This window comes from Brachyhypopomus gauderio, chromosome 10 (genome assembly GCF_052324685.1).
Source record: "Brachyhypopomus gauderio isolate BG-103 chromosome 10, BGAUD_0.2, whole genome shotgun sequence".
NCBI classification, from domain to species: domain Eukaryota; kingdom Metazoa; phylum Chordata; class Actinopteri; order Gymnotiformes; family Hypopomidae; genus Brachyhypopomus; species Brachyhypopomus gauderio.
Genome location: NC_135220.1, coordinates 17,676,471 through 17,703,490, shown reverse-complemented (window position 1 = coordinate 17,703,490; position 27,020 = coordinate 17,676,471). Strand labels below are relative to the sequence as shown.

Sequence of the window (27,020 nt, the reverse complement as noted above, 5' to 3'; positions counted from 1 at the left end):
GAGTCCAATTATTAGCCTATAATAATGCTTCTAATAAAGTTGCTGAAAAATTGTGCTACTTATACTTGTTGTATATAGTCCAAGAACATTTTATACAATAAGAATTAATGGTTTAAAACAACACTTATTAATATCTCAGAAGGTTGAATTCATGGCGTTATGGGAGTAACACATTCAGTTATATAGACAAGTAGACAATACTGCTCTGTAGAGTATCTACCGGAACGTTGTACGACTAAACTTGATTTCCGTTTGAGGATTTGACACGCCGTTGCTGGCGATTAGAGGCACCTGATTATAATTTAGCTTAACAGTTAAATATTTTCGACAGGGAGCTGTAGCTTTGTATCTGGAAATAGGATTCGAAGTTTTTACACAATTTGAGGCACACACACGTTAATATTCAGAATGCCCACTGAAAATGTAACCGATAAGCGCATGTCCAAATTCAAAAACAAAGGCAAAGAACCGACGGTAAGTTTCATAACGTCATGTCAGTTGAGTCCATCCGTTCACGTGGAATATCTAGTTAGGTCATTGTTCTTCGCTTTTCAAGAAAATGCGCGAACGCAGAGTTGCCGAGTGCGTTGAACTTCGTAAAGCGCAGAGGGTGGAAAGTATTATGAAGAAGAGGAACATTTCATCTCGGCCTGACGAAGAGCCTCTGTCGCCAGAGTACAACACTGACGATCAAACGGTTGGATGCCCATTCGTCCGATTATGCGATGACCAGCAGTGCATTCCTGTACTACTCCTCAGTATTGTTTCTTTATTGATGTACTCCACTAACAGGCGATATCTGCAACAATTCAAGAGATCATTGCAAATGTTAATAGCGACTGCCCAGAGAACCAGCTACAAGGGTGTCTAACAGCCAGGTACTGCAGTTATGCATGCAGATTTTATGAATCCTTGTCTTGAAACACAACCATTTTCATAGTCCTGCTCTGTCCCTATAGGAAGCTACTTTCTAGGGAAAGGAACCCTCCACTGAAGCAGGTTGTGGAGGCAGGGCTGTTGGCTCGCTTTGTGGAGTTCCTGGGTAGGAATGATGACCCCTCTCTGCAGTTTGAGGCTGCCTGGTCCCTCACCAATGTGGCATCAGGCACCTCATGGCACACGCAGCAGGTGGTTGAACATGGAGCCATTCCTGCATTTGTCGCCTTGCTGGCATCCCCTATGCTCAACATCAGTGAACAGGCTGTCTGGGCCCTGGGAAACATTGCAGGTAACCTGTTGAGTCAGTTGATTGCCTGAAAGGTCATGAACTGTTAGTTAATTAAATAACTTGGTGCTGGCCCTTTTCAAGACTCGTGTTGACTCTATGCATGTTTCTGCCCTCAGGTGATGGCCCATCATATCGAGATGCACTTATTGAATGCAACGTGATCCCTGCTTTACTAGCCCGTCTAACTCCAGATGCCCCGGTAATCCAGTTTCTACTTTTCCATAATCTCTATACCTTCTACCAGTGGAATACTTAAGCACAGAGGTTGAGAAATGGCCTTATGTTCTCTTCAGGTGGGCTACCTCCGCAACCTAACGTGGACGCTCTCAAACCTGTGTAGGAACAAGAATCCTTTTCCCCGCTTCTTGGCTGTCCAGCAGATGCTGCCCTCCATTATACAGCTGCTTCACCACAATGACAAATCTGTCCTGTCCGATGCAAGTTGGGCCATCTCCTACCTCACAGATGGGCCCAATGAGCGGATTGAAATTGTGGTCAAGACTGGAGTGCTACCACGGCTGGTGGAGCTTCTGGGCTTTGAGGACCTTGCGGTGGTGGCAAGTGAAGAGTTCTTTTGCATGTGTTCCAGGATTTGATTTCTAGGGACGTCGCAGGATATGCTGCCTTGTAGAACTGCTTTGAGAAGTCTGTCATTTTGGTTGTGATTTGCCTTTTTTGTTTTGTTTAAACCAGACTCCAGCGCTACGCTCCATTGGCAACATTGTGAGTGGTTCCGACCTGCAGACCCAGATGGCCATTGACGCAGGTGTACTGGATGCTCTCCCCAAGCTGATGCGGCACCCTAAACCCAGCGTGCAGAAGGAGGCAGCCTGGGCCGTGTCCAACATTGCTGCGGGACCATGCCAGCAGATCCAGCAACTCATCACATGTGGTCTACTGCCTCCCCTTGTAGAGCTCCTGAAGAACGTAAGTGGAAAAACAAACGTCCCAAGTCTAGCATCTCATTGGGTTGCTGTTGACTTCATGTTATCGGGTCTGACCCTGTGTAGCTGCTCTGGCTTGACACTACTGGATATAATTTCAGGGAGACTTTAAAGCCCAACGAGAAGCAGTGTGGGCAATCACCAACTACACCAGTGGTGGCACGGTGGAGCAGGTGGTGCAGCTTGTCAGGTGTGGTGGCCTGGAGGCCATCTTGAACTTGCTGCATGTCAAAGATGCGAAGACTGTCCTGGTCATCCTGGATGCCATCAATAACATTTTCTTGGTAAGAATGCTATATTTGCATAAGGCCTTGCACTGGGGTTCTCAAGTTGAACTCTGGTACTGAATGTCTAACATTAATTTTCAATTGTTGGTATATATGAAATATGCTATATAAACTTTCCTTACTAATGGCCATATACCAACTGTGCAGCCTAGGAATATCATGCAAATTGAATCCAAGATGTCTGCTGCTTTGGGCTATGTTAGGCTGCTGAGAAGCTAGGAGAGGTCGGAAAGCTTTGTCTCCTGGTTGAGGAGCTGGGTGGTCTGGATCGCATTGAGCTCCTCCAGAACCATGAAAACAATGCTGTTTATCGTGCTGCTCAAGGACTCATAGACAAGTACTTCAGTGAGGTGGGTTCAGCTGACATATTTGGCAGTTTTGGTTTAATTGGCTCATTGATGTACAATTTGGTCCCCCCCCCCTCTGAACTTTAGGATGGTGAAGATGAATGTCTCAAGACCCAAGCCACTGAAACAGACTTTGTTTTTGGCCCTGCTGGTGTTCAGAAGAGATTTAACTTTTGATAAAGCTTTTTATGCCTTTTGTATGAAATAAATAAAATAAATTTTTGCAGGATAATTGTGTTGTCATGTGGCTTTTTCCTCCCAACCAACCCTCCCCATCTTTGGGCAACACGCCATCAACTCCACGGATCAAAGGGGAAGGGAGGGATTAATTGTACTTGTGCCATCAGCATTACCTCAATGTCCTGAATTGGGTCAAGGGTAGGAGTGACTTTCAGCTGGCTCAAAGTTCATTGATAAACTTTAAAGATGGGGCTGATTGACAGAACATGTGGTGATTTAGTAGCTGAAAGTCTGATTACTGCATCAGACTTGAACCTAGAATCTCAAGGCTGTGGTATGGGGTGAGTGGTCACTGGTTAAAACCATGTACAATCTCTTCATAGCCAGAGCTGCCAGTACTTGAATGGCACCAGCCCTGTACTTTGAAATACAAACTCTCAAGCAGTGAATGGCACTGAATTTTGATTGAAGTAGGAGAGGCACGAGCAACCAAATACTATTAGTCATTTTTATGTATTCTTTGGAATGGGAGGGTCATGTAAATTACAGTGAAATAAGGACACAGTTTTACAGAAAGTCATGCATCAAGTCTTGTCAAAGGGTCAGGTTGAAGTCTTCATACAGTACTCCACGTGCAGCACCCTCGTCTAGTCTTCATCGCTCTCACTCTTCTTTTCTTGCTCTTCAGGTGAAGCCACCACAGGTGGAAAGTCCAGCCTGGCCCAGGACATTGGCTCTGCCTTCTTCAATACAATCTCAATCTTGGCTGCCATCATGTTAACCATGCTTTTACTTGTGTCGACGACCTATGACAGGAAAACCAAATATCAAACTAATGCATACTTATTACAACAGGTCAACCATTAATTTTAGATTACTTACACCCCACAGGATGATTTTCTGTGCAAACTCCTTATCTCCATCAAATATTACATGGATATCCAGCTGAAAGAGGGATTTGTTTGAGGATGAATGTAATGAGGACTGGTACTTTTGGTAACCACACTATGACATCTGTATAGGATGTTTAACTGTGTATAGGGGTCACAGCATACCATGGTACTGTTGCCTTCTACGTAGCTCAGCTCAGGAATGGAGTTTTTGGCATAAACAGTTATGGTGACCTGACTTCCAGTCTGGTGCCAATCAGATCTGCAAGGAACCACCTTATTACCCTGCACACACATTTTGGCCACATTTGCATTAGGATCATACCACTAAAAATAAAATTTGCATGAGGCACCAATTTCAAAAGCTTAATTTGGACAAGTCCATCATTTTTATTGTACATTATTTAATTAGTCTTTATTATATATATATTTGTGCACTCAACTGAAAACTTCTGGTACCATGTAAACACTACTGATCTTGTTGAAAGTGAAGCATGAAATAATAAATCCCCACACATACAACTAAATATAAAAGTAATATGCATCAGAACTAGTGCTGTCAATTCCAGGTGCCGCTAGATTTTCTAATTAGCAATCCAGGTAAAATTAGTGGAATCAACACAATCCAGGAAGCCTGAGCAAAATCCTGGTGAGGACTTTTAATCGCGGCACCTGGAATTGACAGCACTAATCAGAACTCATGACAGTCCATTGAAGGGTAACTGGAGTTAACTACAGGCCAGGCCAAACCAAACACAAAAGCAAGCAGCCTCATTGCAGCACTAAAAGACATTACTCCAGATGGACACACACACACCGTGTCCTCCTTACGCCACAGATGGGTCCCCTTGGAGCAGCCTTCCTGAGACAGGAAGGTGTCAAAGTCTGACGTTTTCCTTCTGCAGCAGCTCCAGTATTTCATTCTTAGGGGTTGACAAAAAAAATTATAAAACATTAAAACCATAAAATACGAATGCCTCCAGAGTATTTCTGATCTTGACCAACACAATCTTGAAGATACTGAAAAACTGTTTTACCCCTCATGGAATATTGGGAAACCAACATGATACAAGCAAACTTCTTCATTGCTCTCTGGTCCACAGAAGGTCTGGGAAATGGAACGGTCAAAACAAAGTTACAGAATGAATCAGATTTAAATTTACTGTCAGTTCAGAAAAGAGCAAAACAGTTGATGTGGAGAAAGTTCACCCACTGGACACAGTACCTTAGTGCAGCCTCTGTTCTTACAAGATGTTCCAACTTTTATGTCATCTCCTTCATCCTCTGTAAAAAGAATCAATGTTGTTTACTAAGGCATGAATGGCAGGAAATGTTTCGTGTGTGTGTGCGTGACACACACGCCCCTTAACTCTGAGGTGCTGGGTGGCGTGGGGAGATGTGGTTGCAGGCTATAAAAAAAATCATCTCACCATTTCCATCAGGTGCATTGTCAGACAATTTGAGCTTTTCTAAAGCCTGTTTGAGTGAAGCAGAGACTTTTTTCTGTAACCTTGAAAATGGTTCATCGGCACTGCATGGAGAACAAAATGAGTTTGTGTCATACGCTTGTACTAACAAACATGCAACCCTTGAATTTCAACTTCAGAACAACCTCTTCCCAAAGCACCCTCACAGTACCACTACACACAGGTGATCTCCACTATGACCAGCACAGTCTGATTTAAACTTTTAAGTTTAAAGTATTTTACTCCACCTGTAATTAAAGCATGGGAAACTATTTTTACCTTGGCCGCTGAATAGATTCAACGGGTTTTGGCGCCTGGATAATAGACTCAAACTTTGGTTTAAGACCATCGATATCCTTCTTTTCTCCAGATGTCTTCACCTCAGGTTTCACAGGTTCAGGTGGCTTCTCTTGGTTATGAGGTCCCTTTGTGCAACCCTGATTAAGAAACATGGGGCACCAACTTTCAGAATTTGTCTTCAAAGACAATGTTTTAAAACATTATTTTCTCATTCCAAATGAGTGCAAGTTATACTCACAGCAATACTTAGGAAATCTGAAAAATCAGTTGTTCGTCTCTTACAGCAGGACCAACCCTAGTGAGAAAGGACAAAACAGCATGTCTATAAAAAAGGCACTGTAAAGGCAACATGCCCCCATATATTAAATAAATAAGTACATAAACACCAGTTACAAAAACTACCTTCAGTGCATCATGGAAAACTGGGACTCCAGGATGATGCGTACACGCATCTTTGAAAAGAGAGTAATCAGTCGTTAGTTAAAGCCAGGCAGGAGACATGTAACTGGCCAGCTAGTACAAACTATCTGTTTAGAGGACAACTTGTTCTAACTAACCAGTTAGCTACACGTATGACTGGCTAGCTAGCGTATTCACCGGGTTGTGCCAACCAACAGTGAAGTGGCATGAAGTTAATCACCAAGTTAACTAGCTAGTTATCTCGCTTGAACGATGGACCTGGCAACCCACGTAGGCATTTTTAGAAAAAGACTATTACATTCGTGCTACCTGCCTGGTACTCGACTAACTAACTAATACATGTTAACCACAAAATTATCTAGTTTTCTGGTTTGAGAGCGACCAGTATATCGTTTGATGGTATTATCTAACTATAAGCATAAGGACTAGCTAGCTAGCTAGCCGACTGACTCACCATCAGAATTCTTCTCGGGGTCAAAGCGCTGCCCACAACCTTTATTATAACAAAGTACAGACATTTTTATAGCTATGGCTATCAATACACCTTACGTCGTCCGACTGAACGCCGAGCTTGCTCGACAGATGTAGCTAGGTTAGCTTCCCAGCTAACCTCTCTGACTAGCTACAAGACGGTCCCTGCTTTCCTCTTCCGGAATCGTTCGTTGAGTTCCGTGAATGTTCGTAAACAATCGGCCCGCCCCCTTTTTTCTAGACTATCCCATTACTGGAATAATTTTTTGACGCCGGGTTGTTTCTTCAGTGTACAGTATATATATAAAGAGCAGTGGTTAAGCGCATATTGTCCATTAAACAGCATGAGGCATTATCGACAAAACGTGACAGCACTCACAACTGAGAAGGACCGCTTCACAATATTAACTTTTCATAAACATAAAAAATAACAAAATATGCACGCTACAGATAACATTAACGTAAGATAAATACTATTGCATCCTTCTGCCGTGTTCTTCTCAGGAGCGTTTACGCCTATATTAAAGCGTGATATTTGTTGCTGAAACGCCATCAGCACAACGCCAGTCTCGTTGGCGCATTCATGTTGACTCGTGAGCGGCATGCGGCGCTTAGTCAACAGTGGCTGGAGGCACAGTCGGTACCCAGAGTGTGTGGAGCATGTACAAAACGGTTCAGTTTTGCTTTACGGTTCTGGATTCTTTTCTTTCTCTCACCTGGAGGTAAGGTATCTCTTCTAGACATGTTTACTTTGTTCCAGTTATGAATAAACGGGGTGGGTTTAGTTTGTAATAGCATCTGTTTGATTCTGAGCTCAAGCGCTACAGAGATGCTGAAAGTTCCCCTTGATTAGTGCACGAAAAGCGAAAAGCGAGACAGCTTTGAATGGTGGATGGTGCTCGTGTTTTAAGTAAGAACGCAAAATAAAAAAAAAACAATTCTAGTGAAGAGGCTTTAACTATGTTAACACTTTTAATATGGGACGTCGTTGAGCTTATATGCATTAAAAGTCAAATAAACCTATACAATAAATAGTTTATGTATTGTGTAATTAACATTTTCGTATTCCTTATTTCTGCCGAGTTGCTGTCATTAGTTTATGTTTTGAGTGTATTTTCCACTGTGAGGTTACTTTTATATTTGTAGAATTATAAAGTCAAACATTTTGATTACCCTACCCTTGTGATCAAAGTCTTATTTTATTTACTCTCTTCAAAACTCATGAATTTGTATGTTAGAAGTTAATTTCAAAGATTCCAAACAGCAGATGAATCTGGGCCAAATCTGGTCCATTAACAGCTATTTACAGCTCAGTTATGGTAATGGAAAGAGTGCTGTGGGACACCACTTGCCCCAAAAGCAACCTGTGCTGTGTTCCTGCCCCCAGATGAAGACGTAATTTCTGTCATTCTATGGCAATAAGTGAGCTGGGTGAAAGATCAGCATGAGCCAAGTTGCTATATGGGAATCCATCTTAAATGCATTTGTGAACTGATCACCTTGTATGTTCGTATATTAAAGCATATAATGTGGTATTTCCAGGTCTACTGGATGATGACTTGGCTATAAGCGGGTTCCTGGGGTCAGTATGGACACACATCTTCTCAGCTTCTCCCTCTTCCTCCTTCCCCTGATCACCTGTTGGGGGCAGCTTCAGGTGCCTGGACCCTCACTATTTCAGTTCACTAGCTCCATCTACAATGCCACTATTTACGAGAACTCTCCTGTTCGGTCCTATGTTAGGAATGAGGGCAAAATGGGTATCGTTCTAACACGGTCCAGCTCCTGGGATATCAGATTCTCTATTGAGTCTGGGAATGATGAGGGGCTGTTCCAGGCGGAGGAGTTTCTCCTGGGAGACTTCTGTTTTCTACGCATACGCACAAACAGCAGAGACTCTGCCACTTTGAACCGTGAAGTACGGGACAATTATACATTAAGCGTAAAAGCTGTGACTGACGACGGACTGGAAGCATCTGCTACAGTAAATGTGCAAATCATGGACATGAATGACCTTCGACCTTTATTCTCACCCACCAGCTATACCATCACGGTACCTGAGAGCACGCCATCGGGAGCAAGTATTGTGCAGGTCACTGCCACCGATGCTGACATAGGCTCCAATGGTGAATTCTATTATTTCTTTAGGGAATTAGTGGAATGTTTTGGTGTGCATCCAACAAGTGGGGTTATATCTCTCACAGACAAACTCAACGCAGATGAGAATAAAAAATTTGACCTGGAGGTGCTGGCAACTGACCGTGGAAAGAGAGTTTATGGGAACAATGGTGTAAGCAGTACAGCAAAAGTATTAATCACCATTACACGTGTTAATGAATATTCACCCACACTGAATGCAATGGCACTTATTCCATCTTTGTCAGATAAAGAGCCGGTGTACGCTGTGGTCACAGTGGAAGATCTGGACGAAGGGCCGAGCGGACAGATAGAGTGGGTTTCAATAATCGCAGGTGACCCACTGGAACAGTTTGTTTTGAACAGAGCACCACTTGTCAATGAATACATGCTAAAAACATCAGAACCTATTGACTGGAATCAATTTCCAAACGGGTGGAATCTCACGTTCCAGGCTAAAGACAGAGGTATACCTCCAAGGTTTTCAAATACTCAGGTACTTCATCTTCTCATTAAAAAGCCACCGCCTGTACAGGCAAGATTTGAGAAAGACATTTACAAAGCTTCAGTTAATGAGATAGCTCCTCCTGGGACCATCATAGAGGCTGTTACAATTTCTCCCAAGCCACGGTCTGTCAGTTACGGCTTAAGCCTGACCTCAGATTCCATTTACTTCAACATTAACAGTTTTACTGGTGTCATCTCGACAGCCAGACAGCTGACCAAGCTGGATCAACAGCTTTGTGAACTAGAGGTGACAGAGGCTGTGAGTGGTCTGAGAGTCACAGTGCAAATCACCGTGGAGGATGCTAATGATAATGTCCCAACATTTACTCAAGCATCCTACCAGTCTACCGTCAGTGAAGGTGCTCCGAGCGGCACTGTTATTCTTATGATATCAGCCGTGGATGACGACAAAGGGGAAAATGGATGCATATCATTCAGTATAACAAGCCTTCAGCCTCTGCCCTTCACAATTGACCAGAACACCGGGGAACTTAAGACAACCAAGGAGCTGGATTTTGAGTCATCTGCAGACACGTATGTTTTCTTTGTCCGGGCGTCTGACTGGGGCTCTCCTTATCGACGAGAGAGTGAAGTAAATGTTACAGTGCGAATTCTAAATGTGAATGACAACCCGCCTCATTTTGAACGTGTGTCGTGTAAGGGAACAATTGCTCGTGATTTTCCCATAGGGCAGACGATAATCACTATGTCTGCCATTGATATAGATGAGTTTGGGTTAGTGAAATATAAGATATTGAGTGGAAATGAACAGGACCTCTTTAATCTTAATCCAGACTCTGGGATGTTGTCACTGAGGAGGTCTCTTTCAGGAGTTAATCTTGAAAATGTACTGTTCAGCTTGAAAATTGCAGCGACAGATGGAGAGATTTTCTCTGAGCCCACCTTTGTCAATGTAACACTTGTGAGAGAAGGATCACCCTTGAAGAATTTTAACTGTAAAGACACGAAAGTTGCTCAAACATTAGCTGAAAAACTTCTTAACAAAGCCAGTGCCATTGGCAAATCAAAGCCTGAAGAGGATTACACTGACCTGTATTCTGTCAACAGACACACCCCTCAGTTTGAATCATTTCCCTCTGACATACTAGTTAGTGAAGATCTACCTGTGGGGTCAACTGTCATTAAAGTAAACGCCAATGATGGTGACCCAGGTTTTAATGGTCACATTCTCCATGTTATATCGGATGGAAATACTGACAGCTGTTTCAATATTCATATGGAAAGTGGTCACATATATGTTTATCAGCCTTTGGACCGTGAGAGGTCAGACCGGTACCTCCTAAATATAACCATATATGACATGGGTCTCCCGCCAAGGTCCAGCTGGAGGTTTTTGACTGTTAACATTGAAGATGTGAATGATAATAGTCCTCAGTTCTCCATGGAGAGCTACTCTGCCGTAGTGCCGGAGAACACAGGCATTGGTACAGCAGTCATTCAGGTCACAGCCACAGACAACGACCTGGATCAGAACGGTGAAGTCTCCTACACTTTGTTGACAGGCACGTCTCTCTTCAGCATTGACAGTGCCTCAGGGTGGGTGTATGTCTCTGGTCAGCTAGACAGAGAGTCAAATCCAGATGTTGCCCTCAAAGTTGAAGCCAGAGACAAGGCAGAGAGAAATCAAAAATCCTCAGTGACGACCTTAAAAGTTTATTTGGAGGATGTAAACGACTGCCCTCCGATGTTCATTCCCAAGGCCTACACCTGTCGTGTTCTAGAGGATCTTCCTGTCGGCACTGTCATCACCTGGCTGCAAACCCAAGACCCTGACTCTGGGGCAGGCGGGAGAGTGAAATACGCTCTGGTCAATGACTTCAATGGGACTTTTGCAGTTAATATGGAGACTGGGGCCATCAGGTTGACCAAGGATCTGGACTTTGAGAAGCAACAGTACTACAACCTCTCTGTCATTGCTGAGGACTGTGGCTACACCATCCAGCATTCCTCCTACTCTTTCGTGGAGGTGGACGTGGTCGATGTTAACGAAAATCTCAACGAGCCATATTTCTCTGAATTTGCGATACGAGCCACAGTCTTGGAGAATGCACGTCTAGGAACAAGTGTAGTTCAAGTCACGGCTAAAGATGAAGACAAGGGCAGGGATGGTGTAATAAGATACGCCATCAAATCTGGAAGTGGTCTTGGCTGGTTTTCTGTTGATGAAGAGACCGGTATGTATTTAATCATTACTTTCAAACTCATAAGTGAAGACTGCACACCCCATGCTTCATTCGCATGATGTAGGATGTAGGCCATTAGTAACTAATATGATAGATTGGTTCTAATATTTGTATTATATAGCAGATAATAGCAATATTTTATGCATTCTTATACGCATTCCCCATTCACGTTTTTAACTAGAATATAGATACAGGCACTGGTGTATGGGCACTCAATTAAATTGTTGTCCTGTTGGAAGTTCAGCTTCACATGAGTTCATATTTTCAGCTTCACATGAGTTCATTAACAGCAAAGTATAGCCAGCATGATTAAATCGTCATCTTTTTTCATCTTGTTATAAGAAGACGATCTGTCTGTGCTAGCAACAGTTCACCAGCTCAATATTAGGCAATTTGTTGTTGTATTATTAGTCTTGGCAGAAAATTTGAGCTTCATTAGATGTAACTGCCTCGGTGAGATATCAGGGAGACTATTAACCTAGACAGCAAGATTTATTCTGAGTGTTGTTTGAAAAAGTGTTCTTAAAAGATCTTTCTTTGTGGCTTTCTGAGTTTGTGTTTGCAACTGTTTGTGTGAAGTTTAATCTGCCCTGTAGAATGCAGGTTCAGCAGAATACTGTGGGTGTTTTGGGAGGAGGGGGGTAAAAAAAAAAAAAGAAAGGAAAAACGATCCACATTTATTGGTCTGACATGAGGAGCAGCGACCTGACCATTAATTACACCTAATTACTATTGATCTGATGACCGGAACACCGCAGTGGCACACGGGTGAGGTCCTGAATTCATGTGTCAACTAATTAGGTTGAGTGTGTTAATCATACAGTGGTTTAGGCTTCAGTGAGCGTGGCTGGTCATGTCAGAGCTGTAGATGAAGATGGATTTTCTACAGAGAATCTGATGCCCTGTTGCCAGACGTGGGTGAGTTGTAAGGGAGACGAGGCAGACATGCCAGGGGTTTCATTTATCTTTAAAGTTGATCTCTGTCAGCCGAGCAGCTGCTCTCTGTCAGACGAGGAAGGCAGTGTCAGTGGTCACCCACTGTACATCTGTCCAAAAGTATCTGTTTAGCTGTTGCACTAAGCGGCAGAATGACCAGTGAACACTGGAGAGAGGTGCAGCTTGTGAGCTTTGGAAAGAGGGGAATTAAATGTTGTTCATTAAACACGTGTGGAATCAAAGGAACTCCTCCTGATCAAGTGGCACCATGAACAGAAAAGATGGAGGGGATTTATACAGGACTTATGGGTGCTCCGCATCCCTGCTTTGAGAAGCCATTGGTATTCTCGCCGGGACTTTGAGAAATAAATCAAAGCGCATTCTCACTCAGATTGCTCCCGAGAAAAAGGTTCAGCTCTAATTCAACTGTGAGCCCTGGCTCTTTTTACTCCAGGGGCAGGTTAAAGCCTCTATATCAAAATCTTTCATACAGAAAGACCATAAGCATTGCACGTCCTCATGGAGGGAATCAAAATAACCTCATTTCATCGAACCTGTTTCATGTTTTGCTGAAACCAAGGGAGCAGAGAATCATTATCACTAGCTGCAATCTCCTTCTGAATGTTTGAACCTCAATTATAATTCGGTTTGGACAGCTGTAGGTCTCGCAATGATGTGTATTTGAAATGTGGATTTGGAGCAAAGTGTTCCAACAGAGGTGCTGATCTGGCATAGAATGGCAGTCTAAAAAGAAGATTTTTTAGGATATATAAGGTGTTGTTGTTGTGACGAGCGCTTGTACATTGTGAAGAAGGCTAAAAGGAAGTTGTTGATCGTGTTTGCTGAAATGAAGGGTGAAATTATTTCAACATCACTTAAAATTTGCAAAAGCCTCCATTTTCTCAGTGTGTACATAAACATGATGAAATGCAAATTAAATGCTGAAGAACAAATTGGTAATAATCAAGTGACAAAATAAAGAAATTTCATAGTGATGTGATGTTTGTGGAAATAGCAGGCAAATAAGTTACTATAACTATTTATAAACAAACAAATAGAAAAAATGTAAATATGCAGGATGCATTCTGTGTGTGTGTGTGTGTGTGTGTGTGTGTGTGTGTGTGGTGTGTGTGTGTGTGTGTGTGTGTGTGTATATATGTATATACCATATCGACCTGTTTCTCTGGAAACTTTGTGTGATTCAGTAAAATTTTTTATATCTCTATTTTACTTTCATTTACTTATGTGAAATCTTCAGATATATATGTGTATGTGTGTGTGTGTGTGTGTGTGTGTGTGTGTGTGTGTGTGTGTGTGTGTGTGTGTGTGTGTGTGTGCGCTTAACAGAACATTTCAGCTTTCCCAACCTGTAATTGGTGAGGAATTTAAATTTTTTCAGTTGCCCAGTGCAACACACCAGCAAAGCTAATTAAAAGTCATGAAAGGCAGAACTGTATAAGTCCATTTATTGCTATGTTGTTATAGTGTTCAGTTGGGGAGCCCTGGTTAGTTGGGTTGTGAGGAGGCCGCAGCCTCTGAATGACATTTAATTTAGCTGACAACGGCTTTAAGAAACATTACATTTCTATAATATGTGGATATTTTAAAATAAATGTAGTGCATGCTGATTTTTTGTTTAAATGGCATTTTCTAAAAATATATAATTAGGTGAATAATCCAATGAACTCTGCATTACCAAGATGATCAGCTGATGGTTGTTTGTTAATGTTAATTGACTTTAAACCACCTTAGGTGTTGTGAGTATATTTAGGTAACTTAGAAACAATAAGATGAGACATTCAGTTACAGTATTGCAGGACATTACAGGATACAGACAGGATTACTGGATACAGGACATTACAGAATACAGACATGAGTAGGGGATGAACCTATACTCCAGTGCTGAGTGCAGGCGGCAGGTTGAGTTGGTTAAGTTATAATTGGTTTTTGGTGGTTTTTGTTAGTGTTCTCTTTCCATCTCCAAATCCAGTGGACTGAGAACGTCTGTCTGTTAAAGGTGTTATGGCCAATCACTGCTGTTCCTAGTGTGATCTGACCTGCAACATGTCGCTTTTTGCTACGCTGTTGTTAGCCTCATGTGTCACTGTTGAATTTTGTCCTTTTTTGTGTTCTCTGCACACATTCCTCTGTGTGTGTGTGTGTGTGTGTGTGTGTGTGTGTGTGTGTGTGTGTGTGTGTGGGTGTGAGTGTGAGTGTGAGTGTGTGTGTGTGTGTGTGTGTGTGTGTGTGTGTGGGTGGGTGTGGGTGTGAGTGTGTGGTTATGTGTATGTATGTGTGTGTATTTATATCTTCTGGTTCACACCTAGTGCTTAGGTTTTTAGTGGCAGTCTAGCAGTGTGGTGTGTGACTACTGTGCAGGAGTGGGGGTTGTTTCTCTGCTCGTGCTGTGCCTGACTCTGCACTTTTTACCTGAGCACAAAGCCCATGTCCTGGGCTAAGGGTAGGGAGGAGTGGGGAGGCGTGGGGAGGCATGGGGAGGCGTGTGGAGGCATGTGGAGGCGTGTGGACGCGTGTGGGTATGGACAGTGTGGGAATTTGGGGATGGGCATCTGATTGAGCAGACGTATTGTGCAGGTGCTGTGAACTGGGTCAACGTTAGCAGCTTACCCACCCCAGCTGCGACTGTATTTATGTGAATTAGTGTCACAGGCAATGTCCAAGGCTCTCGACCACAGAAACACAGAGACTGCACTTTGGTCAGGAACGATTAGACATTCTGTGCTGAAGACCTGAAGGTCACAGGGGCCCTGCAGGGAAGTGTAGTAACAGTGCCAGCTGATCGCCTCTGAACGCAGCAGCGTGACTGGCTGTGCAATGTTCAGTACATCAGTTTGGACTGTCCAACGCTTTCAGAAGGGGTTCATACAGTTGTTCATACAGCACTTGAATTTCTGGCACAGTATCACCCCTTCAGAACAAATGTTTGACATAAATAAATAAAATTTCTTGCGCAGGCATACACTTTTCAATGTGATCGATTATCCTAAATCATCCTATTACAATTTATTAGAATTTGCCAGTTTTATTCAGTTTTTATGCTTTGCATGAACTCAGCAGTAGAGTGAGAGTACTAATCAGATGTTAAGAGTTAAAATGAGCAATTTTCTTCTCACTGCTGGAGGTTGTTTTCTGTTGTCGGGGTAGATTGGTAAATTTCCCCAGAGAAAGAGTTCAGCAAAATTTCACTTTAGTACTAGCCAGTAGAGTACTTGTAATGAAACCCTATGCCAGCTGTAACGGCTTGTTTTACAAAAAGTGTTTCTTAATAAACGTAGCATCCAATTTCATACTTTCTTATGGTTCATCCAGGAGTCAGGTCAGGCAGCAGGGTTAGAACACGAGCAGGACGGGTTAGAGCAGGCAGATCCATAATGATAAACACACAGCAAAAAGGTCAAATCCAAAAAGAACACAAACTTGGAAACTAGAGTAAACGAAAGAACACAGGAAGGAAGGAGTATTCAGAAATGCATAGTACATCATAAAGACTTCACAAAGAACAGAAGGAGGAGCGTGAGGAACATGAGGAACGTGACTGCTTGACTAATCTTGTTCATAGGTGTGAGGGATAATGAGCATGACGTGCAAACACACAGCCTGACACAGTGTGAGCTAATCAGTTAATGGTGTGGGGTGCCACAAGGCAGACCCCCTTTGACAGTACTGCGGCACCAACGTGAGTGTTGTTTCATTTTACATGCTAATACTCCCCAAAACAATAACAGAAATCTTACATTTTGAATGCAAACTAAAGTGCTGTTAAAAAGCATTCAGGAGGATGTACTCTTTAAATGTGATTAAATGTAAACAAAGGTTTGGCAATCTGTAAACAGAAGACGCATGTTATGCTATTTTCTTTTAATTATTCAAAAGTCCTCAGTTTGCTCTCTAAAGTAAATTGTTGATATGTTTGAAGGAAATGGAAACAGTTAGGGGAAAAGAATGTCACAATACAATGAAGCAGATAACAAGTCTGCTGAGAATGTACTGTGCCATTGTATGTCTGACACTGCCCAGACGCTTTAACTGCTGATTGTTGAGATGAATACTCTGTTCTTCTGTGACAGGAGTGATCACCACCAGCAGTGTTCTGGACTGTGAGCTGCAGGAGTCATTTTGGCTCACTGTTTGTGCCACCGACCAAGGCGTGGTGTCACTGTCTGCCTCGATTGAGGTGTTTATCCAGGTGGAGGATGTCAACGATAACGCTCCCTTGACCACTAACCCTATATATCATCCATACGTCATGGAGAACTCGCCCAGGGGGGTCTCAGTGGTCCAGATCCAAGCACAGGACCCTGATGTCACTTCCTCTGCTGACCGTCTCACGTACCGCATCACGGCTGGAAACCCACAGAACTTCTTCACCATCAATTCCAAAACAGGTGACTTATGTTATCTCTCTCGCTCTCTCTCTCTCTCTCTCTCTCTCTCTCTCTCTCTCTCTCTCTCTCTATATATATATATATATATATATATATATATATATATATATATATATATATATATATATATATAGATAGAGATATATATCTCTAGAGAGAGAGAGAGAATATATATATATATATATATATATATATATATATATATATATATATATATATATATATATATATATATTCTCTCTCTCTCTCTCTCTCTCTCTCTCTCTCTATATATATATATATATATATATATATATATATATATATATATATATATATATATATATATATATATAATCACACACATTTATATAATACGTAGGACAAACTGAATTTTATGGTAAAGTGAAATTCTGTTGCTATAATAAAATATGGGCAACCATCTGTAGCAGTAGCTGGTTAGGGCTTTGGATAATGAATGTATTCAGGCTGCTTGATGAATTCTGGATGCTTAAAGCAGAGATAAATGGCTGAATTCGTCAAAGCAGCCACTGGTTCTGTCTACTGCGAGCCACCTCATTTACTCCACCTATCCAGTGGTGCAAACACGTCAGCCTGCATGCTGTCGACTTTCTGTTTAGCTGCGATTCATCAAAGTATCCATGATTTCTCAGATTCAGGAGATATTACGCAGCCATAGACAGTCTGGTGTATGGTGAAGCCTAGAATGACCAATGCGAAATGTGACCCATGCCTGTTTACTTATTCTGTACCTGCAAAGAGTTGGGATTTAGGAAATCAAGCCCATAGCTCAAGCTAATGAACTATATTTTTCACCAGTGATTAAGTGAATAATTCTGTTTAAAAGGCCCATTAAAACAAGACTCTTACTGCAAAGTGGTGAAACAATTTTTTAATATTTGATAATGAATTAGCCTTCACATTGGTTGTCATATCAAGAATGGCTGCTGTATATTATTACCTGCTGTGAAGTACTTGTAAGTGCATTACTTCCTTGGGAAGTTGAACGTGGTGAATGGAAGTCCACTCGGAGATGGGGGGTAACAGGTATTGATCCACAGCCTCTGCACGCCTTCGCCGGCTGACTAGTAATCACGTTGTGTGTCAGGACATTCTCTGATCAACTCCTAACTACTCGTCTGACACACAGACACATACTCACCTACAGGGCTGGAATCCAATCTGCTCCTCCTGCTGTAAACGGATCGTCCGACTCTCTGACGGTGACAGTCTTGAGTCATGAGTGATAAGTGCATGCAAGCTAATGAAGTAATTAATTTGGTTGGTTGGTTCTGCCGGGAAACCTTGAAGGAGTCAGCAAATACGCTGGGCTTGGGCCACGTAGTTTCACAGGCATGCCAAGGTTTTTCATGCATTTCTCTTAAATAAACTTGAGGTTGTGTGATTGTAGGCATGAGTGTGTGTGTGTGTGTGTGTGTGTGTGTGTGTGTGTGTGTGTGTGTGTGTGTGTGTGTGTGTGTGTGTGTGTGTGTGTGTGTGTGTGTGTGTGTGTGTGTGTGTGTGTGTGTATGCCTTTGGACTTTGGTCTTTTTCGGTGGCGTTTACACAAAACTACATTCTGCTGCACACATCATATCTTTTTCATGTTATGTGTTGAGATCGCTCCAGAGCGTCAAGTATAAAATGGAGAAAGAATTAGCTTGGAGTTTCTGCTGTAAACAGGGGAGAGCTCAACATAGTTCATAAACCAGAGAAGAACAGCACAGCAGTTCTGAAGCCCAAAGAGCAAAAGAATGAAAAAAGAAAGGTGAATAAATAGTTAATAAAGGAGATTTAGTACAAAACGCATTAATTCAGTGTGTTTGTCGTCTATGAAGATTGATTTGAAATAATAGAGCTGTTTCATTTGGGACTTACTTTGATTAGTTAGTTTGGTTTTGCAGAAATGTATTTAGGCCTAACTGTGCAAGAGTGTTTAAATAAGTTTTGTGCTGTTGTTTGATATAAAGAAGTGCAGTTATTTACTGAATCTTCCATAAATTATCTTTCATGGTCAGTATCTTTGGTTTAGTGTGAGTCTTGGATCAGTCCAAGGTTCATCTGTAGGGTTCAGTACTTTTAGTTTAGTGTGAGTCATGGATCAGTCCAAGGTTCATCTGTAGGGTTCAGTACCTTTAGTTTAGTGTGAGTCATGGATCAGTCCAAGGTTCATCTGTAGGGTTCAGTACCTTTAGTTTAGTGAGTCATGGATCAATCCAAGGTTCATCCATAGGGTTCAGTAACTTTGGTTTAGCGTGAGTCTTGGATCAGTACAAGGTTCATCCATAGGGTTATTCTTTAATTTAATCCTCTCATTAATGTTGCCATTTCAGCACATTTGGGTTACATGGTGCATGATTTTAAATGTTTTTATGTGGTAAGCATCTTTTTTATTTCAGTAGTGTACTCTGAATTACACGCTCATGTTGTACTTTGCAGTCACAGGCGACTTCACCTCATGTTTTAGTTCTCTCTCACTCTACCTGTTTTCCTCTCTCTCTCTGTATCTCTCTCTCTTTATCTCTATATCTCTCTCTAACTCTCTTCCTACTCACTATCTCTCTCTCTCTTCCTTAGTTTCTCTTTGTTTTTTTTTCTTCACTCTGAAGCCACTCTGATGCATGTGTTGTGGCGATAGTTCGCAGCTGTTTTAATTTGTTTAATTGAGTCTCTCTGGATCAGGGTGTCTCTCATATGGGAATAGCCGCCAGCACAGCTGTGCCCTTCCATCCCTTGTTGCCTCGGTAACAGGACACTTTGACAAAATGGCCCAAGAATGGAGGATGTGGGGGAGGCCGTTATGATTTATACTCTAGGCCATCTCTGCAGTACACTATCATGATGGAAAAGGCATGTGAAATGCAGTCAGTTATGGGGAAAGGCATTTAGATATTAACGAATACCAGGAGAGTGCAGTGCAAATTCTACTATAAAGTAGAGATAATCACTCTCTGGTCTTCCAGAGTTCTGCCTGTTCACTGAGTAGAAGCTTCTCATTTACTGTTTCTTTATGCAACCATTTTGCAATGTTTTTATCTGCATCCACAGTTAGAATTTAGGTCCAACTGTTTGACCCATTCTGTTATTTAACCACAGCCCCCAACCAAATGCTCCAGGTTCGAATACTAGAACATGTTCCTTGGCTGGATCTGGGTCTCATAGAGGTTTGACAGCTTTAGGGAGGCCACAGGGGGCTTCGCTAACAAACAAACAAACAGCAACAAAACAAAACAACAACAGCTTGGTGAATGCACTTCACGCCATCTGCGTTACGACAGAGCAGAACCCCCTGAGTGTTCAGAACTGCTGCCCGGTCTCGCTCCCCGACACACACAGGCTATGACGACGCCGGCCCTCTCCACATCTCTGTACAGGCACAATATTTGCTCTGAATATCTTTTGTGAGCCATTTATTTAGTTCATGACATGAAAGCTTCTTATAGTGCTTTTATGGTATTTAAATATTTCGTATTATACTGCACTTAGATTATTATGTTGTTTTTCTTTAGGTCTCATCGCCACAACGTCAAGGAAACTGGACAGAGAGCAACAAGTAGAACATTTCTTGGAGGTACAGAGTTTCCGAGCCACACGCACAACAGTCCACCTCCCTCAACGCCAAAGGTTACCATAACACTGAGTGAGCTCTCTCAACACTCAATCGAACATGATTTCTCTACACAATTTATCAGTGTATGTCACACACGTGGTAAAAATAATTAGATGGAATAAGACTAAAACATAAAACATATCCTCAAACCACATAAGTGAACTCAGTTGGTCGTATACTGTATCAAACAGTTCAAGCTTCATATTATATTGCTAAACTATACATTTTAGTAGCAACACAAAGGAGAAGGAGAGGACCAGAGGTTATTGATTGTTTGAAGTAAGATAAAGTGCACACAGGGTACATTAGGGGCCCCAACACAACTCTGCACAACTCTTAATGATTGTGTAATGAAGGTCTCGATGAGAACGCCACACAGCAGTGTGGCTCCCAGGGGGCCGGGCCCCACAGCTGCTGGGAGGACAGACTGTGGGCGGAGCCTCCACTCATGCATATCCCATTACAGCACATGTGTGTCACTGTTCACATTCTGATAGGAGATGGTAATCCTGTGCTCATTGATCCCCTGCTGGAGGCTGTACACCAGGGCAGATCGATGGCGTGATTGGACGTGATCCCTGGGCCATAAGTGTGGTCTGCAAGTAGATCCACCGGTTTTCTTTGTCCCGAGGCTACATGCGGGATGGGATGTGGGATGGTTCTGAACTCTTCTGCTAACCCCACCCCCAATGGGCGGGATTATGAGGCATCCACCACACGCCAGCATGTTAATCGTTGTGGCTCAGGGCTTGTCACTTTAATCGAACGATTATGTCAAATGTGCAGGAACAAAGCTTGTATTTTCGGTTTTCAGGTCCATGGGTAATGTCAGGTCCATGGGTAATGTCAGGTCCATGGGTAATGTCAGGTCCATGTGTAATGTCAGGTCCATGGGTAATGTCAGGTCCATGGGTAATGTCAGGTCCATGGGTAATGTCAGGTCCATGTGTAATGTCAGGTCCATGGGTAATGTCAGGTCCATGGGTAATGTCAGGTCCATGGGTAATGTCAGGTCCATGGGTAATGTCAGGTCCATGTGTAATGTCAGGTCCATGGGTAATGTCAGGTCCATGGGTAATGTCAGGTCCATGGGTAATGTCAGGTCCATGTGTAATGTCAGGTCCATGTGTAATGTCAGGTCCATGGGTAATGTCAGGTCCATGGGTAATGTCAGGTCCATGTGTAATGTCAGGTCCATGGGTAATGTCAGGTCCATGTGTAATGTCAGGTCCATGGTTAATGTCAGGTCCATGGGTAATGTCAGGTCCATGTGTAATGTCAGGTCCATGGGTAATGTCAGGTCCATGGGTAATGTCAGGTCCATGTGTAATGTCAGGTCCATGTGTAATGTCAGGTCCATGTGTAATGTCAGGTCCATGGGTAATGTCAGGTCCATGGGTAATGTCAGGTCCATGGGTAATGTCAGGTCCATGGGTAATGTCAGGTCCATGGGTAATGTCAGGTCCATGTGTAATGTCAGGTCCATGGGTAATGTCAGGTCCATGGGTAATGTCAGGTCCATGGGTAATGTCAGGTCCATGGGTAATGCTTCCATACACATCATGGAAAGTTTTTAGAGGTTTTTTTTGTGTAGCTCAAGTTGTCCATTATCCCTTGATCACTAATTATTTTGTGACATTTACTTCCCATGTGTGAGATCATGAATCTTATATCCCCGATGTAGATCTTGCTGTGTTGATGTATAGGTGTAATTTGTTCTGTTGGTTGTTTATGGGTAAAGTTTTTTGATCAGGTCTGTGTTACATTGAAACACAACAAGATGTACATTAGAATACACCCTGTCTGGTTATTGTCACATACAGAACATCATCATATTGTATTCTACATTTTTATTTTAATTGTATATGTACAGACTCAGAAGAACAGACATATGGGGGTATGAGTAACAGCGATGCCAGCGCTAGCAATGTGAATCGAACACTGATGCAGTTCTGTTAGGTTAAATAAAGGCATTGGTTCTGCTGAGACATCAAACATGATGATATTAACAAGTCCTAGAAAATGTAAAGTGTATAGATCATGCCTAGTCAATACAAGATTAAAGGCCTGCACATCTAATACATATTGTTCTCATATGTATTACTTATTGGATCTCTACTTTCCATGGATTTCTGCATTACATTTGTTTGTTCTGGACAAAATCACAAAGTATTCATTTTAGTTCCAATTTTGCTAATATGTAAAAGCTCTATAAAATTATAAATATGCAATACAGTATACAGTGCATTCTAACATCAAAGCTGCATAACATACATGACATTATATGCTGAAAATAGTTTTGTATTTGTATATTCTATAGGTATGTATCAAATAGAAATTTATCAAAATACATTACAGTATAACACAAAAATTATTTTACTTTGCTTTCACTTAATTTTTGAAAATAATACAGATGTATTTTAATGTGTTATTACATTTTAAATTGTTTATAAATTCTGTATAAATAACTATTTTAACTAATCATTTATTTGACCTTTCCCAACTTATGAACTAGACAATAAGGCCTTTGTGAGTTTCATACATTGTATATTTGGGAACTTCAAGATGTTTATGTACGTCAAATAGGCCTCTGAAAGGTCACAGCACCTCCCAGTTCAGTATTCTCCTGTTTTCAGTAAAGCAGGTTGGAGTTGTAAGTTCTGCTAAATTAACTGAACCAGATGTAAAGTACTCAAGTCTGCTGTGCTGTAGCCCTTAACAAATCCAGTTTGACACCACTGCTTTAGGGCAGTGATCCCATTTCAAGGCTTTCTGAACCTTCTGAATTGATCTCCACAAATGCATATCCTCTGGTTTGTTTTGAACCATTGCCTGGATGGATTCACATGCAGGTGACAATTACAGATGGCAGTGGTGTCCCCAGGCGCTCCACCGTGTGGGTGATAGTACACGTACAGGATGAGAATGACAACGAGCCCCAGTTCCCCCAGCCGGTCCACTGCATCAGTCTCCCGGAGCGAGACTGGAGCAAGCGTGGACAGCCCATCTACAGAGTCTTCGCACATGACCCTGATGAAGGGCCCAACGCACAGCTCACTTACAGCATAGTGGACGGCAATGAGGACAACAGGTTCTCCATCGATGCCAAGACAGCCGTAGTATTGTCCAGGAGGATGATGACAGAGGGGAGCTGCAATAACCTGACGGTACAACACTCAGCAGACACGGGAACAGTCTTCCCCTGGACACTTTTTTCCTTATGCTCAGTCTTGACCTCTTTATTTATTAATTTATCTGTTGCATGGTCTGTCCGTTGGTCCATGGTGTGCCCCTTGGTCTATGGTGTGTCCCTTGGTCCATGGTGTGTCCCTTGGTCCATGGTCTGTCCCTTGGTCCATGGTCGGTCCCTTGCTCCATGGTGTCTCCCTTGCTCCATGGTGTCTCCCTTGGTCCATGGTGTGCCCCTTGGTCCATGGTGTGCCCCTTGGTCCATGGTGTACCCCTTGGTCCATGGTGTGTCCCTTGGTCTATGGTGTGCTCCTTGGTCTATGGTGTGCCCCTTGGTCTATGGTGTGTCCCTTGGTCTATGGTGTGTCCCTTGGTCCATGGTGTGTCCCTTGGTCCATGGTCGGTCCCTTGCTCCATGGTGTCTCCCTTGGTCCATGGTGTGCCCCTTGGTCCATGGTGTGCCCCTTGGTCCATGGTGTACCCCTTGGTCCATGGTGTGTCCCTTGGTCTATGGTGTGCCCCTTGGTCTATGGTGTGCTCCTTGGTCTATGGTGTGCCTGTGTGTCCAACTCATTATATACTTTCCGTGCACTGTAGATAAAGGCAGTGGACAATGGCAGCCCTCAGAGGTGGACGACCACACAGCTCCATATCATGTGGATCCCAAAGCCTTTGCCCTCGATGCGGCCGCTGCGTTTCACTGCTCCTGGCTATAACTTCGCCGTGGCAGAGAGCTCCAAAGTGTTAGAAAGCGTGGGAGTCGTCTCTGTCCTGCAGGCAGAAACACCACTCTGGTTTGAAATCATTGGTGAGCTGCAGGAAGACATGGTTTGGTTGACCGCAGGGTTATGAGCTTGGATGCGTGGTTGTACCAAGTTGTATTGCAGCCAAATCTTATTTGTTTTTTTATTTATTCATATTCAGATTTATTGATCATTGTAAAGAAGACATTTGCCTGAACTAATCATTTCTAGATTTTTCTCTTTTGCCCATTTTTTTCAAGATAAATTGTAAATTGGTGCAGTGGGGCAGCTTTGATCAATATGCTGCTTCTATCTTCCTTTGTTTGTCAAGGGGGAAGGACATCACGGGAGAAGTTTTACATTCCTCAGAACGTTCCTCAGAGCTCCTGTCCTAGAAACTGCACAGCAGACGCAGGTAGGACAAAATTTTTTATTTTGTTTACATTTTGCTTTACCCAATTTATCCTAAGGGGTATCCCACTGTCTAATACTTGCTTTAAGAACTAATCTTGCTGAGGGCAAAAGTGCAGCTCTTGTTACAGTAAATAGTGAATATCCAGTCACCTGCCAGGGTCTGGGGCCTCTCATCTCTGTTAAGTGCTGTGGAAATTGAGTGGAATTGGATAAGATACTTGCCATGAATACTAAAAACGCCCCGAGAGTTTGCCCTCATCCTTCCGCATGGACCGGAATGAATGATTTGATGAACCGTGGCAGAGAGGCCCGAACCTGCAGCAGGTGTTTGTGGCAGGAGGAGCGGAGGAGAAAGACGGCGTTTAAAGACACTGTGCAATTCCACAGACTTTGATGATGCACAGCATAACATTTGATGATCGCGTGTCTCAGGGCAGCGGGGAAGAGATCGTGTTGATCAGCTAAAACGCAACATTACAGCAGCATGATAAATATGACACCTGCAAGAATTTATTTGGCTTAAAAAAATATGTCTTTCATTTGCCTTTGCTTATTTATTGTGTTAGGAAGCAATGGAAGTAAGGACATCCTTAGAGGAAGGGGAACTATAGTAGTGGCAAGGCCTCTGGATGCAGAGAGCCAATCCGTGTACAACATGACCGTCCGGGTGACCGATGGCACAAATACAGCATCCACACAGGTACCTCTACATTTTTACTATGAAAGACCTTTATTATAAAGGTTCTATTATTAGCACCGTTAAAACAAGGTCCTGCTTCGAGTGCATTACCTTAGCATTCTACCTGTTTCACAAGGTTAGCATGTTTTCCCCTGTGTTCAAGAAGTCTGCTATTTCAAAACCTGGTTGTTTATTAATGTCTAGAGCATTGTTTTTCTTTCTGAGTGTAATATCCGTGTTACTTGCAGTACCCCACAATGTCTTGACCACATGGGCTTGACCACATGTGCTTGACCACATGGGCTTGACCACATGGTATTGACCACATGGGCTTGACCACATGTGCTTGACCACATGGGCTTGACCACATGGGCTTGACCACATGTGCTTGACCACATGGTATTGACCACATGGGCTTGACCACTCTTACACAAATGACAACACACGCATGGAGAGATCCGACCCAGATTCACAGATCCTCCTTCTGCACCTCCTCTTCATGGCCGTTACGTGCTTTGAGTTAGTCAATTCAGCTTCTCCACTGCCTCTCTTTCCAGGTTTTCATAAAACTTTTGGACAACAACGACAACTCTCCGGGTTTCCTCCGGTCCGTAGACGTGGTCTCGGTTTCAGAAGACACACCAGCAGACACTGAGGTTTTGCATCTCAAAGCCACGGACAAAGATGAAGGAGCCAAGCTGACCTACTCCATCCATGGCAGTGTTGATCCAGCCAGCATGCGCCTGTTCCGGATCCATCCAGGCTCTGGTGTCGTGTACACAGCCGCTCGCTTGGACCACGAAGCACTTGCCCAGCATATTCTAACTATCATGGTGAGACGTAAAACTAAAATCTTAGTGTTATCCCTCATTATTCCACCAGCTGAAATATTATAATCAAGTTAGAATCAAATGACCTCACTGGTGTGTGAAGAAAATGTAATTTGTAATTAGGAGCATCATGATGGATTTTATGGACATTAAATGTCAGACAGAAATAATGCTAAGGGAACAGGCCACACTTTACAGCCTTCATTATCTGCTTTAGAGCTCCTTTCTCTCTTCCTGTTCTCTTGTTTTTTTGTAACAATGTTTTTCACACTGACATTTTCTGTTACAGGATTTATCTACACCCACTGACCACGTGATTTGAAACACCTACCTTATTGATACACCTTATGAGTATACACAGATTAATGTAATAGGCAATTAATAGGCAACATTTCTTCATTGACTCAGTACATCTTTGTGATACATACATACACACGAGATACATGAGAGTATATCTGTGGTATACCAGTAAATTGGTTGGTATATCTGTGAATCTGTATCTCTCTTTTTTTTTAGGTAAAAGACCAAGAGTTTCCTTATTACAGAGATCTGGCACGGATCATTGTGAATGTAGAAGATGCGAATGATCAGATTCCCTTTTTCACACACACCGTGTATGATGGGGCAGTGACTGAGTCAGCTGCCCTTGGGACACCTGTTGTCCAGGTCACTGCCTTGGACAGAGACACAGGGAGGAATGGGGACCTAGTTTATTCACTTGAAGCAGGCGAGTTTCTAAAATATTAAATTTATCTGCTTCTCTCTTTTTCTGTCTCTCGCACCTTCTGTCTTTCTTTCTCTCTCTCTCCCTCCCTCTCTCTCTATCTCTCTCC

General features: G+C 42.7%; 3 protein-coding genes across 3 annotated transcripts in view; 2 read left to right on the top strand and 1 right to left on the bottom strand.

The window, feature by feature from the left end:
* Window positions 1–318: 318 nt before the first annotated feature.
* kpna7 (karyopherin alpha 7 (importin alpha 8)) lies at window positions 319–3,038 on the top strand. The gene is made up of 10 exons (XM_077020099.1): window positions 319–474; window positions 557–697; window positions 793–878; window positions 960–1,228; window positions 1,345–1,427; window positions 1,522–1,785; window positions 1,922–2,155; window positions 2,274–2,456; window positions 2,663–2,809; window positions 2,894–3,038. The coding sequence occupies exons 1-10, from the start codon at window positions 409–411 to the stop codon at window positions 2,981–2,983; spliced, it is 1,563 nt and encodes a 520-aa protein (XP_076876214.1). The 5' UTR covers window positions 319–408; the 3' UTR covers window positions 2,984–3,038.
* A 442-nt stretch (window positions 3,039–3,480) lies between these two features.
* Window positions 3,481–6,726, bottom strand: chordc1b (cysteine and histidine-rich domain (CHORD) containing 1b). The gene is made up of 11 exons (XM_077020100.1): window positions 6,517–6,726; window positions 6,045–6,094; window positions 5,881–5,937; window positions 5,622–5,779; window positions 5,307–5,407; window positions 5,102–5,160; window positions 4,914–4,984; window positions 4,694–4,799; window positions 4,042–4,161; window positions 3,869–3,931; window positions 3,481–3,792 (listed from the first exon to the last, which is right to left on the bottom strand). Exons 1-11 carry the CDS (start codon window positions 6,578–6,580, stop codon window positions 3,634–3,636), a joined length of 1,008 nt encoding a protein of 335 aa, XP_076876215.1. The 5' UTR covers window positions 6,581–6,726; the 3' UTR covers window positions 3,481–3,633.
* Window positions 6,727–6,819: 93 nt separating this feature from the next.
* fat3b (FAT atypical cadherin 3b) overlaps window positions 6,820–27,020 on the top strand; it is a 46,270-nt gene continuing 26,069 nt past the window's right edge. Inside the window, exons 1-10 of the mRNA XM_077020826.1 lie at window positions 6,820–7,255; window positions 8,076–11,371; window positions 16,405–16,722; window positions 20,232–20,293; window positions 23,185–23,499; window positions 24,119–24,329; window positions 24,596–24,679; window positions 25,245–25,378; window positions 25,915–26,190; window positions 26,704–26,914. Coding sequence (XP_076876941.1) covers window positions 8,122–11,371; window positions 16,405–16,722; window positions 20,232–20,293; window positions 23,185–23,499; window positions 24,119–24,329; window positions 24,596–24,679; window positions 25,245–25,378; window positions 25,915–26,190; window positions 26,704–26,914 — 4,861 coding nt within the window. The 5' untranslated portion in view covers window positions 6,820–7,255; window positions 8,076–8,121. The remainder of the gene's footprint in view (window positions 7,256–8,075; window positions 11,372–16,404; window positions 16,723–20,231; window positions 20,294–23,184; window positions 23,500–24,118; window positions 24,330–24,595; window positions 24,680–25,244; window positions 25,379–25,914; window positions 26,191–26,703; window positions 26,915–27,020) is intronic.

Coding starts and splice junctions, on each gene's coding strand:
- kpna7 (XM_077020099.1), top strand. CDS start 409: ATGCCCACTGAAAATGTAACCGATAAGCGCATGTCCAAATTCAAAAAC. Junction 698..792: donor ACAACACTGACGATCAAACG/GTTGGATGCCCA, acceptor CTCCACTAACAG/GCGATATCTGCAACAATTCA. Junction 1,229..1,344: donor GGCCCTGGGAAACATTGCAG/GTAACCTGTTGA, acceptor TTCTGCCCTCAG/GTGATGGCCCATCATATCGA.
- chordc1b (XM_077020100.1), bottom strand. CDS start 6,580: ATGTCTGTACTTTGTTATAATAAAGGTTGTGGGCAGCGCTTTGACCCC. Junction 5,161..5,306: donor CAATGCACCTGATGGAAATG/GTGAGATGATTT, acceptor TTCTTTTTACAG/AGGATGAAGGAGATGACATA. Junction 4,800..4,913: donor TTCCCAATATTCCATGAGGG/GTAAAACAGTTT, acceptor TCAACCCCTAAG/AATGAAATACTGGAGCTGCT.